This window comes from Pelophylax lessonae, assembly GCF_965119305.1.
Source record: "Pelophylax lessonae genome assembly, chromosome: 2".
In the NCBI taxonomy this organism is placed as follows: Eukaryota; Metazoa; Chordata; class Amphibia; order Anura; family Ranidae; genus Pelophylax; species Pelophylax lessonae.
The window spans coordinates 207,422,618-207,441,275 of record NC_138769.1 but is presented as its reverse complement, the minus strand read 5'-3'; the positions used below and the strand labels follow the sequence as shown (position 1 = coordinate 207,441,275).

Sequence of the window (18,658 nt, the reverse complement as noted above, 5' to 3'; positions counted from 1 at the left end):
TAGAGAGGAAGCATAGCTTAGATATTGGAATATCTTTTAGTCACAGGTTAATGACCAACAAATTACAGATTTGCAAAGTGAAAATATTGCTGCCATTTGCAAACCTTCCTGTTTTCTGTGTCTCCAGATACAAAGGACTAATTAATCTGAACAACTTCAGTAGTACATAATATATACTTTTTTTTTTTTTTTAAATACTCACAAAAATCAAAAATTGAGAAAACTTTTTTTTTTTCTTTAAATAATGTAAAGTAAACCATGCCATTCCTCTCGCTATCTATTCCAACAGTATGTGCACAGAGGCTCTTTTGCTCCCCATCTCAAGACATAACTCTTTAGCAAAATGTAGATAGCAACTGTGAAGACGCAGAATGAAAAAAAAATATATATAATCATCCTTTTAAAAAGGTAGTCAGTTCTTGCATAAGCTGCCTTAATAGACTTGTAGCTCCCTTACTTTCCAGATTGGCTATAACTATTATTGAGGTCAGCCAACAGGAAATAAAAAATTGCCTCCAGTCAACAGGGAAAGAAGGGATGGATACGTAAGGGTTAGTATGGTGGATTACAAAAGTTTCACTGTAGCCATCTAGGGATTGTTGGAGACCTATGACATCGAGGGGCAATAAGGAGCTTACAGTCTCCGCATGCAGGTACTGTTATAGAGGAAAAGGAGAATAAGCAAGGATAGCAAGAGGAATGGCATGGTTTGCTTTAGGAAATCCAAACACTAGTCCATCCTAATCTTCTGATTGGTCATTCTGTAGATGATGCTGTCATAGCCGGGGTCCATGTTCCACAGGTTGTATGAGACTGCAATAACGGCTAGAGCCAGGCCAATCATGATCCAAAGTATGATGTTGAAGACAACAGCGTAGTTAAAATTATATTCATAGGCCAGGTTGTATGGACTGCCAGGGTTACTCTAAAACAGATAACGAAAGACTTCAGTTAAGATATTGTGGCATACAGATTTTTCCACATAGTAATGTCAGATGCCTTTTATAGATAATCCAAAAAAGATAAGTGCTGTACAGCACCCCACTCCTGCGCTCAGAACCTGGTCCTCAGGCTGCCACAATCCCGGAACTCGTGCTAGTACTTGGCATCCATTATGGCCAGGCCTTGCTGCCCCTTACGACCAGGGCGGTCGACCAAACACTGTAGATACAAAACAAAGAAAGGGCGCACCAGCCTAGCGCATTATCCTCAGCGAGTTTATTAAATCAAAATACATAAAGATCAGCTACTCACAAACATTTGTGAAATTCAGGCACATCAATTCCATATAACCGCCTCATAGCAGAGGTCCGATATTTCATTGGAAGCAGAGGGCTGACGCGTTTCGAGGCCATGCCTCTTCCTCAGGGGCTCTGAGGAAGAGGCATAGCCTCAAAACGCATCAGCCCTCTGCTTCGAATGAGATATCGGACCTCTGCTATGAGGCGGTTATATGGAATTGATGTGCCTGAATTTCACGAATGTTTGTGAGTAGCTGATCTTTATGTATTTTGATTTAATAAACTCGCTGAGGATAATGCGCTAGGCTGGTGCGCCCTTTCTTTGTTTTGTATCTACAGCCTTTTATAGATAACTAGAAGGAACAAAATATGGAGCTGCTGCCAACGATAGTGAAATGTGCTGCAACACTGGATTAGGCAGTACAAGTAGCATCAAATGTACTGGAACTCTTTTTGCTCTTGGCAGTGATTATTTAAACACCCCCCCCCCCCTTAAAAAAAAAAAAAAAAAAAAGAAGAAAATGAAGCTATGCCTTCTAGTTTGCCGGTAAATTTTACACTGATCATCGTGCACAGACCTAAAAACCCATGTCATTCTTTCTTTTTATTATCCCAAGCAGCTGCCCCTTTTGCTTCCCTTAGGACCCTGGATGACACCCAATCAGGTGTCCTTTACTTTGAATAAAGTAGTCCTAGTACAGTGGAACATACAGTAAGGTATTAAGGATATATATTTGGACACAGGCACAAATTTTAGTTTTTTTTCCCAGGTATTTACTAAAACATTTTTAAGCTAGAGTAAAATAATGGATTAGAGCTGAAAGTGCACACACTCTGGTTTAATTTGAGGGTATGTACATCCAAATTGGAGAAAGGGTTTAGGAATTACAGCTATTACGAATAGCTACCCCCCTTTTTTCAAGGGACCAAAAGTAATTGGAGGATTGAAACAAAAACGGTTTCATGGTCAGGTGTGGGCTACTCCTTCGTTATTTCTTCATCAATTAGGCAGGTAAAAAGGTCTGGAGTTGATTCTAAAGGACCATACACACTAAGATTTTATGAAGACTTTTTCCTTCAGATTTACCTTTTCTATGTAGTAAAAGGGCCTGCCAGATTGCATACAAATTGAAAGTGTTTAGGTTTGACCTCATATTAGCTGGTTTTGGTAAATCTAAAGGAAAAAGTCTTCAGAAAATCTTATAGTGTGTATGGCCCATAAGTGTGGTATTTGCATTTGGAATCTATTGCTGGGAACCTACATCATACGTTTAAAGGAGCTGTCCATGCAAGCGAAACCGACCATTGTAAGGCTTCAAAAACAAAACAAATCCATCAGAGAGGAAGAATGCACTAGTGAGCTCAGCAACGTAAAAAGGCCTGGACCTCAACAGAAGACAACAGTGGTGGATGATTGTAGAATTCTCTCTATGGTAATGGAAAACCCATTTACAACGTCTAGACAAGTGAAGGACACTGTCCAGGAAGTGGGCGTATCATTGTCAAAGTCTAAAATCCCAAAAAATTAATGAGAGCAAATAAATAGGGTTCACCACAAAGGTGCAAACCATTCATAAGCCTGTGGAATAGAAAAAGCCATATTAGATTAGACTTTGCCCAAAAAAATTATCTAAAAAAAGCCAGACCAGTTCTGGAAAAGCAGTCTTTGGATGGATGAAACCAAGAATAATCTGTACCAGAAAGACAGGAAGAAAAAAAAATAAATAATAAATTAAAAAAAAAAAAAAAAAAAGTGTGGAGAAAGCTTTGAACAGCTCATGATCCAAAAGCACACAACATGAACTGAAAAACATGGTGGAGGCAGTGTGATGGCATGGGCATGTATGGCTTCCAGTGGCACTGGGTCATTGGTGTTTATTGATGTGACAGAAGACAAAAGCAGCCAGATGAACTATACAGTGATTAGAGATATACTCTAAATACCGTTGATTTTAACAGCGGTTCACAGTACAGATGGGGCAACGGATCAAAAAAAAAAAAAAAAAAAAAAAAAAAAACAAACACCTGCAAAAAGTAGCCCAGGAGCTTTTGGAAGAAAAGTGGATATTCTGCAATGGCCGAGTCAGTCACCTGATCTCAACCCAATTGAGCATGCTAAACTAAAAAGGCAGAAAGATCCACAAACCAAGAACTGAAGACAGCTGCAGTTAATGCCTGGCAAAGCATCAGAAAGGAGGAAACCCAGTCTTTGGTTATGTCCATGGGTTCCAGACTTCAGGCAGTCATTGCCAGTAAAGGATTCTCAACAAATTATTAAAAATGAACATTTTATTTGTGATTATATTCATTTGTCCAATTACATTTGAGCCCTTGAAAATAGAGGGACTGTGTATAAAAATGGCTGCAGTTCCTAAACTTTAAAACTTGATCTTTATGTTCAACCCCTTCAATTGAAGCTGAAAGTCTACACTTCAAATTCATTTGGATGGTTTCCTTTTAGTTTTATTCTGGTGGTATACAGAGCCAAATGTATGAAAATTGTGCCTGCGTCTGATATGGACCTAACTGTATATATCCGACATTAAGACTTGCTACACAATCATCCTAAAAGCGCCCTTAAAAGTAGAATTAAAAAAAAGGCAAAAAAAATAAAACCTTTCCCACATTTTGGATAGAGTAGGGCAGAGTTATAATCCCAGTCAGGTTTTTTTTTGCCATCTGTGTCCCATCGGGGAGGTTTCTCTTCACTTCCTGTACTATAGCCAAAAACAGGTAGTAAGAGGAAATCCCTCCAACGTTTGGGAACCCCTGGTTGCCACCAGACCTAATGTACTCACTGGAAGATTTCCTATGTACGCCTGTTCTGGGGACAGAGTAATCAGGGTTTTTTTTTTTTTTTTTTTTTTATTAACTTCACTTTTGAGGAGAATGGCAAACATGACAAAGTGAGGGTGAATCTCCCGAAAAGGAGCACAGACAGTAATGGAAACCCGACTGGTGTTCAAATCTCTCTCCGCTCTATCCAAAACTATAAAGTTTTGCCTTTAGTTATATTTTAATAGAGGACACCATGCATTGAGCAAAAACATGCTTTGTAACATAAGAAGAATTGTTACACCTCTGAGAATATAGGTCAATGTCTAGTGTGCGAAGGAAAAATGGTGTTCAATGAACCATATGGTAAGAAGTCCTTCCCTACTGTAAAACAAAAAATATTGGTTTCACTATAAAGTCTATAAAAGGTCTAATTACACTCAATACCATATTCTCAAAACTTTATTACACATACACATTGATAGCCTATCCCTTTAGCCAAGTTACACTAACTGCCTATCCTACCAGAACTAAAAAATATAAAAATGCACTATGGTTTACAGCCTGGCAAACTAAACTTGCATAGCTAAAGAGAATTTTTTTTTTTTTTTTTTAAAAGCTAACACTTTGTGCAGCACTACTAACAAAGCAAAACCACGTACAGGTGCATCTCAAAAAAATTAGAAAATCATCAAGTCAATTTCAGTAATTCAATTCAAAAAGTTAAACTCATCTACTTTAGATAATTACACATGGTGATATATTTCAAGCCTTTCTTTTAATTTTGAGGATGATATCTTACAGCTAGTGAAAACCCAAAATTTCAGTATCTCAAAATTAGAATATTACATAAGACCAATAAAAAAAAAAAAAAAAAAAAAAAAGAAAAGAAAAAGAAAAATAAATTATGGGATTTTTGATCTACCGTAAAATCCACTTCTCTGATGTTCATTGATTGACACCGCTCCTGATCTTCATAACCATTGGGTTATACTGCCCCCTACAGGAGTAGGACATTAGGCAGAAAAAAAAATAATCTGACTAGGCCTATGGATAGTCCCAGGGGGTATACCCCCTCTCCCTGCTCGAGGTACTCCGTTTAGTTACAAGCAGTGTCAGAAGAATTACAACTCCACAGAGGGGTGGGTGCTGTATCAGTCAATGAACATTAGAGAAATGGATTTTACGGCAAGTTACGCCAAATCCCCATTTTCTTTCGTTCATTGACAGACATAGCTCCTGGTCTTCATAACCATTGGGACGTCCCAAAGCAGTGTTAAACATGAGGGGTGGGAACAGCAAAAAAAAAAAAAAAAAAATTCCCCAGGGATAAACAGTAGCCAACCATGCAACAGGAGCTCAACCAAAACAACTGGAGCCCACCCAAAAAAAAAAAAAAAAAAAAAACAAACACCTCAAAAAAGGATCAGGTCCTCTAAACCGCAGCCTGCAAAACTTTGCAGCCAAAAGAAGCATCTGCAGATGCCAACACATCCACTTTCACAAAGTTTTAATATTTGTCACGAACGACCAGGTGACCTCCTTGCAAACCTGCATCACTGACGCCTGATGACGGAAGCCCCAGGAGGCATTAGGCGCCCGAGTAGAGTACACCTTAACAGGGAAAGAGGAACCTGACCCTTGATGGATTAGGCCTGAATCACTGTCTGTCTGGTTCCTCTGCGACCATTTCCAGATGGATCAGACAACCCTTTCCGAGGCCCATCCGTGAGCACAAATCATGTCTGACTTCTTGAAAGACTCCGTAGTGGTCAGGTACACCCCAATTGCCCAGACCACATTCAAGGCAAGCAGGGCAATTTCCTTTGGATGTTTAGGCCTGGGACACAGGGAAGGCAACACAAGGTCTTCATTCAAATAAAAATCAGAGACAACCTTAGGGAGGAACCACAGGTAGGGGCGATGAACCACCAGATAAGGGGAATGACAGGATTAACGCCACCAGTTTCGACACCCTGCCTGCGCACAGAGGTAATAGCCCCCAGAAAAGTCACCCAAGAGTGTAGACAGCTACTCACTATACCAGGAACCAGGTGGGCACCACTCCAGACAGAACTCCTCACCAACAAAATGGGGGGGCTGTCGGCCAGGAGGAACACTGCGACTCGGGCCAAGACCCGGTCATATGCAACCTCATGAGGAGTTTAACTCGCAGGCCAGCCAACGCCCGGTGGGGCTATGTCGCAGCTGACCTAGCATGGAGCTGAAGTCTGTGCGTGCGCTCGCTGGGCAGACTGGGGTGACCACTGGATCTAGATTATCCAGTCCGGCAGTTGCTTGTAGATGTCACAGGAAAAAAATTCTATCTAAAGAAAAAAAAAAATTGTCAGAGATCCCAGCAAGGATCTAGGTCCTTACTCCTGGCTAGGCAGGAAAAAAAAAACAAAAAAATGAGCACCTATAGCAGGGAGAGGGAGTATACCCCCCTGGGACTGCCAATAGGCATAGCCAGATTTTTCTGCCTGGTGTCCCACTACTCTAGGGGGCAGTATCACCCAAAGGTTATGAAGATCAGGAGCTGTGTCCGTCAATGAACAAAAGAGAAAAAGGATTTTTAATACAGAAATGTAGGCCTACTGAAAAGTATGTTCATGTACAGTATTAGTATGCACTCAATACCTGGTTGGGGCTCCTTTTGCATGAATTACTGCATTAATGCGGCTTGGCATTAAGGCAATTAGCCTGTGGCACGCCTGAGGTGTTACGAAAGCCCAGGTTGCTTTGATAGAAGCTTTCAGCTTGTCTATATTGTTGCGTCTGGTGTCTCATCTTCCTCTTGACAATACTCTCTATGGGGTTTAGGTCAGGCAAGTTTGCGGGCCAATCAAGCACAGTAATACCATGATCATTAAATCAGGTATTGTGACTTTTGGCAGTGTGGGTAGATGCCAGGTCCTGCTGAAAAATGAAATCAGCATCTCCATAAAGCTGGTCAGCAGAGGGAAGCATGAAGAGCTCTAGAATTTCCTGGTAGAGGGCTGCGCTGGCTTAGGACTTGATAAAACACATTGGACCTACACCAACAGATGACATGGCTCCCCAAATCATCACCGACTTTGAAAACTTCACATTGGACCTCAGCAAACTTAGATTCTGTGCCTGTCCACTCTTGTTCCAGACTCTGGGACCTTGATTTCAAAAATTAAATGCAAAATTTACTTTTATATGAAAAGAGGACTTTGGACCACTGAGCGACAGTCCAGTCTTTTTTCTTTTTAGCCCAGGTAAGACGCTTCTGACCTGATCTCTGGTTCAGGAGTGGCAGGACACAAGGAATACAACAGTTATAGGCAATGTCCTTGATACGTCTGTGTGGTGGCTCCTGAAGCACTGATGCCTGCTGTAGTCCACTCCTTGGGAATCTCCCCCAAATTCTTGAATGGCCTTTGCTTTACCAATCCTCTATAGGCTGCGGTTATCCCTGTTGCTTGTGCACCTTTTTCTACCACACTTTTTATTAATATGCTTGGATACAGCACTCTGAACGGCAAGGTTCTTTAGCAATGACCGTTTATGACTTACCCTCCTTGTGGAGAGGGTCAATAACCCTTCTGGACAACTGTCAAGTCAGCAGTCTTCCCCATGATTGTGTAACCTACTGAACCAGATTGCGAGATCATTTAAAGCAGGGATCTCTAAACTATGACCCTCCAGCTGTTGCGGAACTACATTAAGCATTGCAAAACTGACATTCACAGACATGACTAGGCATGATGGGAAGTGTAGTTCCTGAACAACTGGAGAGCCATAGTTTAGGAGACCCCCCAAACACAGGAAACCTTTTAAAGGCTCAGGAAACCCTTTACATGCGTTTTAAGTCAATTAGCAGATTACAGTGTGACACCATGAGTCTACAATATTGAACTTTTTCACAAAACTAACTGTAAGCCATAATCATGAAAATTAAAAAAAAAAAAGAAATGCTTGAAATGTATCACTCTGAGTGTAATAAATCTTTATAATCTAGGAGTTTCACTTTTTGAATTGAATCACTGAAATAAATTACCTTTTGATGATATTCAAGTTTTGAGATACACCTGTATATGTACTTAGCAAATATGGTTGCTTCATGTACAGAGCGGATTATAAACTACAAACAAAAGTTGCTTTAAAGTATTAACACTGTTCTGTAAAACATTTATATAAAGCTTTCTACATGCAGGAGAAAAAAAAAAAAAGGGAAAAAAAAAAGGATTACAAATTTTCGCTTTAACTGCAGTCAGAGACTTGCTCAAGGTGCACTTACAATGGCCTGCGATTCCAGAATGGATCGGCTTTTCCTTACAAGGGGGGTTTCAAATGTTTCCACGGCCACAACTTCCACAATTGCATTTCCCCCATAAATACTGTACATATCATCTGCAAACTGGAAAGAGATGAAATTAGCATAAATAAACTATCATTACAACCTGCACATAGTAGTAAGGTCATAGACATAGTTAGGTTGGAGGGGGAAGGAAGGAAGGAAGGAAGGAAGGAAGGAAGGAAGGAAAAAAAAAAAAAAAAAAAAAGGACACAAGTCAGTCTAGTTCAACCTATAGGAAAAAAAATAAATAAATGGACATAAAATCTCCACATATAAAACCCTATTCCCACAGTTAATCTGGAGGAAGGCAAAAGAGCCCTATAAAAGTATGGCCCAATTTGCTGCAGCATGGAAAAAACAATCCCTAGGAGGCAATCCGATATTCCCTGGATTAACAATCCCGGTTATTACCTATAACATTTTTATATAATTGCTATATTTTATGTATTTTAGAATGCAGTTTTTTTTTTTCAACATTGAGCTAGTCAGAACTAGTTCTTGAGGGTGTCTTTTCCCCCTTTACTGCAAAGAAGCCTTTCTATGTGCTGGAGGTTAAATCTCCTTTCCTATTGAATGTAAAGGGTTCCTTGTCCTCCAATGGTTTATTATTTACTTTCAGGTCATTAGACAAGCTAAGTTAGCTTTCCCAGAAACATGAGTGGGGTCAGTGGAAAGTCATAGTAAAGAGAGCTCTCCAGTAGTTGCCTGCTATCCTCTGGACATGGATGCATTTAGAACCTCACTTCCTCACAGTTTAAAAAGGGACACTAAATTTTATCTTTATTCTCTAAAAATAGTTCCACTACTGTACAACTAATCTTTTTTTCATGAAATAGTTTGGTAATGTGTTTTGCGGCTTCATTCATGTGTGCTTCTAAACCTCTCTTATTCCCCCCCTCACTTCCGTTTGAAATAATAAGTGCATGTTAGATGCGGTCATGCGCATTGCTCTATGCACACTATTAGTTCCATAGTCCCTAGCCCATCTAAAGCAAGTGAGGGTGGCTACATTCCTGCAGGACCATGAAGAACTAACATTGCCACCATCTAACAGGAAGACGGATTGCTGCAGCAAAAAAGAAAAAAAAAAAAATGCAAGGAATTTAAACTTAATAGTCTCTTATTTTAAATCAAAGTTTAGTAACACTTACGCCCTTTCACAAAAAGGTGCAAAAAAAAACATAAGGTAAAAAACCCAGAGGTGTGACAAAACGCTCCATGAGCTACTTCGCTGTGCGTAGGGCAGCCCATTGATTTCAATGGGTTGCCCTATGCGTTTTGCGGAAAAAAACGACCATTTGCTGCTCCGATAGGTATAAATGGGGCCTTCTAATTTTTACCCCTGTATAAACTGCATTTCCACTATTTCACTATTTTTATGAAAGTAGAACCCAGACAGGATATGAGAGCCAAAAGAAACTAAAAAGCCCTGCAATGAACCAGTGTGTAACACAATAGAGCCTTCAGAAAACAGAATATAGGATCAGCCTGTATCTGCACTATAAACCAGAGGCCCTGGATGTACATTTGGAAAAAAGCAAAACAGAATTATGTAGATGGCAGGTACCTTCTCCCACTTCCGCTCAGGCCGGCTAGGCGACTTGAGCAGAAGTTCTCTTCTCCCCCTCCCTCCCTGCAATCTTCTGGAACATCACAGGTCCCAGATAATTGCCCGGCACTTCAGGACACGCATCTCGACTCGCGCATGTGCAGTGCGCACCCGGCTGTGAAGCCGCAAGCTGTAACAGCCGGGTGCCCACACTTGTGATGCCAGCACAGGGGAGAGAACCCAGGGTTCGGGCGGCCGCATCGCTGGATCGTGCGACAGGTGAGTGAGCTTATTAAAAGTCAGCAGCTACACTTTTTGTAGCTGCTGACTTAACACAAAAAACACTGGAACTCCCACTTAAGAAGGTTTTATTGTGTTCTATACCATTTTATTAATAAATCCAGTTGAATTATACTAGCTTCCACATCCCGCTGTCACTCAGAACGGTTTTCAACTAACTACTGCAAGAGGAGATTACTGCTCATCCATTAGTTTGAAGGACACTTCACAACCTGTCTTGTTGGTATTCTGAATACAGAGGCTTGTTAAAATGTACTTCTACCATTAAAGTGTTGCTAAACCCAGAACTCTCCCTGCATTCACTATATCTGGTCTCCTACAGTACAAAGATGAAACTTCTCTTTTCTTCAAAGGTCCCCATTCCATGCCGGCATTTTCTGCTGAATGCTGGTCTTCCCCCGCCTTCATTGGCTGGCACAGGATTACACCACACTCTTATGCATGCGCAGGAGTCACCCATTCTGCCACACAGGGAGACAGCTGATCACATGGCAAAGAGCCTACATCATAGGCTCTTTTCCAAGATCGGAAATGTGGTATGTCAGAGCCTCACACCACACTGCCGATCGTCGCGGCAGGCACACATGAGCGGCTTAATCTGCTGGACGTCATATGACGTCTAGTCAGGATAATACAACCACCCTGGGGCCGTCATTCTGTATACAGCGGGCAGGAAGTGGTTAAGGAATAAGTAGTTTGGATATATGAACACAAGCCTGTTTTTTTATGAAAGAATGAGCATATGCAAGCAAATTCATACCAAAGGACACTTTATGGACTGATGCATTGTTTGATTTGTTATTATATATGGTTTGATATGATATACTGATTTTGAAAATTGCTATGCAAACAGATTTAAAGGGATACTAACACATTAGCATTTGGGAGCGCGGCACCACTTTTGAATAAAATTTTGCACATTGATACACATTTATAGAGTGTGCATAGGTGTGAGCGATCAGCTTAGTATGTTTTTGTAGTCTTATAGCACAACATAGCAGCACACAAGTACACCCATTTTTAAATTTTGTTTACACTAGTGCAACTTCTGATGTGACTTCAGCAGCACAGACTCCCATGACAAAAAGAAATCACATTATTTTCAATAGTGCCCATTCTAATTAATACGACTCCTAACGCTACAATTTTTTTTTTTTTAAAAAAAGATTCCTGCACTAATTTTTGTAATTTACAATGCAGCTCTGCCCCATGGAATATGCAAAGTCGCCTCAAAGGTGCATCAAATAGTAGCATTGTAAAATGCATCAAATTCACATCGCAGTAGTGTGAACCAAGCCTAAAAGAGCAGGGGTAGTGCAGATTTAACAGTTTTAAACTTGCCCATTAGTGAGACAGCCCTGTGGCATTGCTGCAACCTACATTCTTAAAAGCCAACTGATAAGGTGAAAATTTGTACATTTACCTTCTGAAGAGCTTCTGACAGAAGTCTGGTTGCATCCTTGAATTTTATAGAGTCTTCACCATAACGCTTCTTGATCTCTTCCAAACCAGTCAGTTCCAGACAATATATATCTGGAGCATTATCTTTTGCCAGATGCTTATGGCGAGAAAGCTGTATGAAAGAAGCGCATACTGAATATAAAAATACTGAATATAAAAATAAAAATCTTTTAAAAAACAAAAATTTCAAAAATATTTTAGACATTTTAAAGTGGAACGCCAACAAAAAACAATTTGTTTTGCTGTTCTGAATAGAAAGGACAAGACAAAAGAATAAACCCTCTGTCAGAAGGGAAAACTCTCCAATAGAGAAAAGACACAACTGAAAAAAAAGATGTGCTCACAGGGACAGGAAGTCATGAGACTCTGCCCAACAGGAGCAAGAGAACGTCACCAGCACACCAAGGATCTCCAGAATGGGTCCAAAGCTTTATTTAGCGATCATGTTACAGCAGATTCTAACATTTAGTAGCCAAGCAGGACCGCTTCATCAGGCAAGATAGAGACACAGATGTCACCAAGACCTGTCCCCAAGACAGGAAACCAGAGTAAATGTTTTGCCAGGAGTTTGTTTCTCAAAGCCAAAAAAAGAAGGCTAAATAAACTATGTAGTTTAAAACTACATGCCAAAACAAACTTAAAACAGAGCTAAACTTACCTTTTCCTCAATGGTCCCCATTCCTTGCCGGTATCTTCTGCTAAATGCTGGTCTTTAGCCATCTTCATTGGCCGGCACAGGATTACACCACTCCTGCGCATGTCCAGGAGCCAGCCATCCTGCCACACAGAGACGGTGCCAGCAACGCAAGCTGAGCCTGCGCAGCTCAGTTTACCTGCTGAAGAAAGCTGCAAGCTGGCAGATAGGTGAAGTTTATTGCAAAAGAGGCAGTGCGTGTCTCTTTGGCAATAAAAAGCCTGCCTGTTCACAGTTTGTGAAATCAGAACTGTAGTTCACTTTACCAGAGCATAAAAAGAGAATAAACTGATAATGAAGTCGTAGAATGGCTACTGGTTCAAACTTAAAATTGCCAATTAGATTTAAATCTAGGTAAATAGCGTGTATGGTAAAGAAGTGAGGCTTGACTATAAGATGGTCCTGAAGTCGGATTTGCCATCCAAAGTTGTGAACATCAGAACGTAAAACAGTACTACATATGTACAATGCAAAACTGTCTCTTCACTGCAAGTACAATATGCCTTAAAACTAGGGATGCACCGAAATGAAAATTTTGGGCTGAGACCTAAAATTCAGGATGCCCTTGGCCGAAAACCGAAAAATTACTTTTTTTCCCCAAATGATTTTAAATCAGTTCTATCAATATCACTGACTGACTGACTGACTGACTGACACTCTCACTGACTGACTGACTGACACTCACACATCACTCACTCACGGACTGACACCCACGGAGTGACACCCACGGACTGCCTTGCGCGCTGCAATTAGAAGGGGTTGAGCACTAGGCTGTGATTATAAATTTAATCCGTTCTGACTTCCGACACAGGATGCAGGAGAAAAGGGAGAAACTTTTTTTTTTTTTTTTTACAGCACACATCGACATTACCTTCCTCCTCAGCGAACAACAGGGAAGGGAGGAGGTGGGTGGAGCGATTGGCACGGAGGAGGATGAGATCCTCCTACACTGTGCATTCTGGGTCCCTCTCCCCCGGGACGTCACTGTAAATCACAATGAAGCGCCCGGCATTGGATCGTAGCGGAGAGCACAAATGACAGGGAAATTAATGGCTTTTTACACAGATCAGCAGCCACACATTTTCGGCATATTTAACCCCTTATCGGCCGAAATGGAATAGTCTCATTTTGGGCCGAAAATATCGGTGGCCGAAATTTCGGTGCATCCCTACTTAAAACTCTGTATCTTAGCTGGTTAACTCCCTGGATTCGTAGCATGTTGATCTTGTATGATTCAACTGTTAACAAATAACACTATTAACAAATAACACTATTAGCATTGAACATCTATGTATTCATTTTAGAATTCCAGTTTTGCCACACAATCCAAAGACAAAACCCGACGGTCCAGCTGCTTCCCAACCATACACACCAATGTATGAGCGCATAGAATACAGATATGGAATTGCTAGCTTCTGAGTGCTGGGACTCATATTCGCTATATATTTTGTCATGGCAAACATTCTCAATGGTATACAGGTAAACTTTTTTTTTTTTTTTACTTGAAATTCTGAAGTTGGACTACAGCTACAATAGTCTTCATTGCTTACTTACCAGAGTTGTAATGTCCTGTAGAGCTTGCAGTTCAGAAAGAAATAGCCTGTCTGTCTATAAAAAAAGGACAAAAAAAGATTTTATATCCCAAGTTTCATATTTCTTAAAAGCAAACTAATGTAAAATCATTCATAATAGAAATAGAATTGGAGAGAGATCCCAGCCAGGTTTTTTATTCTTAGAGAGTTGTCAGTAGAACAGAGGAGGATTTCCCCTCTATTTCTGTTCTGGCGCAAACAAAACAAATATATTTTGATTCTCCCTCACCTTTCAGTCCTGAAGGCCATGCATCTCCTTAGCAGGACACAGATAGTAATAAAAACCTGACAGGGATTGTAATCCTTCCCTTTTCTATTCAAAGCTAACAAAAGATTTGGCTTTAGATACAGTATAACTGTGTTAATACCCAATACCAGGCACCTTTACCCCCTTCCTACAAGGCAGGTTTACCCCCTTCCTGCCCAGGCCAATTTTATAATTAGAATGGAGCTTTCTTTTGGGGGTATTTATTCACCAATGGGTTTTTTATTTTTTACTAATAGAACAAAAAAAAAAAAAAAATAAAAAGCGTTCTTTGTTTTGGTTATAAAATGTTGCAAATAAAACATCTTCATAAAATCTTAGTTCAAAGTTTATTCTGCTATATTTCTTTGTAAAGAATTAAAAAAAAAAAAACTTAAGACACACCAAGCCTCTTACTGAATACATCAGACTGTCTACTTTCCAGAAAGGTAATTTGGGAGGTATTTCTATGTCCTGGTGTTTTCGGGTCTCAAGAAATGATAGGCCGCAGTACATCAGGATTGATTTTCATGATAGTCATTATGACGTAACGTGTAGGGTGGAGGCATACTGGAAGTGACGTCTGATGAATTTTACATAGTATATCCAGTACCTTATCTGTTTTTATCAACAAACGTTTTACCAACTATAATGCACTAGAAGCCTCTTTCTTTTACCCGTACATATCACAAAGTGTTATGAGGAGGATCATCAGGGAGCCAGTTTAAAGAGGAAAAGCCCCCATTGAAAGTGAAGACATTAGCCTGCCAATGGCGCCAAGTCCGTCTGCCTGCTAGAGCGCCGCAATGCCGTCCAGAGGAACGAGCGAAGGAATGTCCGATCCTCCGCTCATATGAGCGCCTGACCTACCCCTGCCATCCTCCACTCTCGCTCCAGCCAGATCCCAGGGAGACGCCAGGGCATATGTGGAAGTTACCGACCTGAATGAGCGCAGCTGAAGACCGGGGAAAGCCATAGTGGATTGCTGTCCTGGATGAGAGAAGGATCAATGGGGAGAGAGAGAGGAGGATAGCCCCTCCCGACACAGGCAGACAGAGCAGCGGGCAGTGTGATACAGAGCCCAGTACGTGAGACGCTGCAGCATCAATCATCAGAGCAATTAATCGGCATACAGGGAGAGAAGCTATCAAGCATAACCAGCGAAGCTGCACAATCTACAAAGGACTGGTGAGAGGGTTAAAATCCCATTTAAAACTTCTTGTTTGCATGCTTAAATCCTTCCATAGGACTTTGAACTGCTCTAAATAACCTGCATGTTCTGCCTGGGGGTGAATTGCTTAATACTCTAGAGGGAGTGTAAAGGACTAGGGTGAAGGTGAAAACCCCATCTAAACCCCAATTAAACTTCTCCCATGTATGTCTCAAACCCCTAAATTGACTTTATGGTGCTCTGAACGATCCGTATGTTCTGCCTGGGGGTGAATTGCGCTGACTCCCAGAGAGAGAACAAAGGATTGGGGAAAGGATGGTAACCACATTTAAACTTCTCTTTAAGTTTGTTTCATATCTCCCAACTGTCTTTATGCTGTACTGAATGACCCGTATACTCCGCCTGGGGGTGAATCGCAAAGGACTGAGGAAAGGATTTAACAAGCGAGCCCCCCCTGAAGTCGTTATTTGAAAACTGATTGCAAGCATTGTTCAAAGGGAATACTATCAAGATAACCCATGGTGGAAAGGATATTATAGACTGTACTGTACTACGCTGTGATAGAAACCCCTCTGGCTCATCTGGCCATCCCTGCTTAAAGACAGGGCATGTCATAGCCCCCCAAGTGGGAAAAGGGTTAAAACAAGCAAGACCCCCCCCCGATCCTTTACTCAGCACAGACTGTAGTGAGAGATTGCTCAGAATGGGGGGAGGAGCCTGTTAAAGGCCGCAGACACAGCAGCAGAGGACACAGGGATCGCTGGTAGACCCGCCCATGCTAGAACGGTGAGAGGGCAAAAACCCCCCCATTATTATTACATTAACCCACATAGTATTGGTTCTGGGTCTCCGAACTGTGTGTACCAAGTCTATGTAATTACATGATGGACAGTAATACATCACGGATCCCTACTTAGCTGAGACTCTATACTTATGTACAGCCAGGGATAAAGACATAGAGGGAGTCTGGTATAACCGGCCTGGAAGGAGCCACCAACACCAATTTATTCTTGGGATTGCCCTGATATAACTGTATACTACGCCCAAAATAAAATACATTTAATTACTAAGAGGGATTAAAGAGTGAGTGTACGCAACACTGACTGACTGAAATATACCAATTAAGTACCTCCACCCCCTCTGCCTCTATTGTACTGGAGGAATCTCTTGTAGTCTACTTCTGAGAAATTAAAAAGAGTTTCTACAGGGAAAAAACACCGTGAGAAATACAAGAGAGAGGTCCCTCAAAAGACCCCAGGGGACAATCCACTAAAGACTGACTACTTAGAAGAGGCCACTATTGAAATTTAAAAACCGGGTATATTTCTTCCAGTGCTAAAAATTTCTTGGCTAATTCCTAAGTAAATCCCTAAAAGAGGGACTGGATAGAGCTCAGCGGGGCAAGAGAATATTGAGGGAATATTGAGCAGGAGTACAGCTATTATCAAGAGTCATATAAACAAAGTATCATCATGTCCAAAATAAAGAATAAACAGACAAAGGAGACATCAGGGAAAACCGCAAAAATTACGGCAAGCCCCGGGACTATTAAAAGGTATATGACCCAGGAAGGGAAAGACCAAAATGAAACAACCGAAAACCAACAAGTGGTAAGACCAAAACAAACTAATGAAGGAAACAAAAAGATAAAAGGAACAAAGGCATCCGGGGCAACAGGTGAAGAGAGCCCAGATTTGTCCAGAGAGAGTATACAGACAACAGAGGACAATGACCCGGGGAAGGAAGAAGATCTAAGGATGAACGACCACCCCCCAACAAAATTAGAAATGATGGAAATGTTCTCGAACCTGGATAAATCAATTAAAACTGAAATGGCCACTTTATACAGAGATCTGGGCCATACATTAATAAGAGTAGAGGAAACTGAAAAGAAGATAAATACCCATGGGAAAAAGTTATTAAACTTAAATGAACGAATGCAGCAACTTCAGCTAGAACAGAGGAATATATTATATAAGATGGAAGACCAAGAGAACAGAAATAGAAGGAAGAACTTACGGATTAGAGGATTACCGGAAAAGAACAAAGAAGAAAATTTACAACAAATGCTGGAAAGTATATTCAACCCCATCCTAGGGAATCCAATAACAGACAAAATAGAATTTGAAAGAGTACATAGAATACGGAAACCTCAGAGTGCCCCAAAAGGAAAACCAAGAGATGTAATAGCGAGATTCCATAGATATGAAGTGAGAGCCCAAATTTGGGAAAAAATGAAAGATAGACCAAAACTGAGATACGAAGAAGACGAACTACAAATATTCCCAGATCTTTCACAGGAAACGCTGAACAGAAAACGTATATTAAAACCAGTGGTGGAAGAGCTAAAGAAGCAAAATATACAATATTTTTGGAGACACCCGCCAGGACTGGGAGCACGAAGAGACGGAAAAATGGGCATACTGAGGTTTCCTGAAGATATGCCAACATTTTGTGAAACTTTAAAGCTACCAGAAATAGTGGTCCCAGGATGGACTGAAGAAGAAATCCCAGAGGAAGAAACTGAGGAAGAAACCCAGTGGCAGGAGAAGAAGAAAAAGAACAAGAAAATTAGGGAATAAGGAAGGAGGAAATTAAAGAGAAAAAAAAAAAGAAAAAAAAAAAAAAAAAAAAAGAGAAAAAAAACGACTGAACTGTGGAGGGGGGGGGGGGGGTGGGGGGGAGGGGGAGATTGTCAGAGGTTACACGAACGGACGGCACCAAGACGGGATAGTAGGCAGAACCTTTCTCCCTAAACATGGGAGGGAAGGATGGGAGGGGCGAGCAGGGGCAGAGCTCAACCTCGGGAGAATGTCGATGGAGGGGAGGTAAATCGACTACCCTAGTTAAGGGAAAAGAGAGTACTAGGGCTCCATTAGGAGGAAAAAAAGGAGGAGGGAGGGGGGGAGGGAGGAGGGAGGGGGGTAGAGGGGGGAGGGGGAAGACGGAAGAAGAAAAACCAAGAAAGAAAAAATATCGAGCCCATAAAAACAAATACCTAGTGCACCCAAAGAGGGATCATACTTTTGAAGAGATAACCCCAGACAAACCTAGCTAAGAAAAAATGAGTGTAGTCAATTATATTTCGTATAATGTACGAGGAATGAATTCCCCTATAAAGAGACAAAAAATCCTAGGTGAAATTAAGTATCTAAAAGCAGATGTTATATTCCTACAGGAGACCCATATCACACATGAATCAAATGTCAGATTGTACTCCCATAGTCACCCCACCTGGTATTATGCAGATACACTTAAAAAAAAATCAAGTGGGGTTGCTATTGGCCTCGCTAAAGGGATTAGA

The 18,658-nt window shown here is 41.0% G+C and overlaps 1 protein-coding gene across 1 annotated transcript in view; it reads right to left on the bottom strand.

The window, feature by feature from the left end:
* Positions 1-406: 406 nt before the first annotated feature.
* ATP6AP2 (ATPase H+ transporting accessory protein 2) overlaps positions 407-18,658 on the bottom strand; it is a 51,449-nt gene continuing 33,197 nt past the window's right edge. The window contains exons 6-9 of the mRNA XM_082247292.1: positions 13,902-13,955; positions 11,616-11,765; positions 8,284-8,403; positions 407-925 (exon numbers count right to left, since the gene is read on the bottom strand). Coding sequence (XP_082103418.1) covers positions 731-925; positions 8,284-8,403; positions 11,616-11,765; positions 13,902-13,955 — 519 coding nt within the window. The 3' untranslated portion in view covers positions 407-730. The remainder of the gene's footprint in view (positions 926-8,283; positions 8,404-11,615; positions 11,766-13,901; positions 13,956-18,658) is intronic.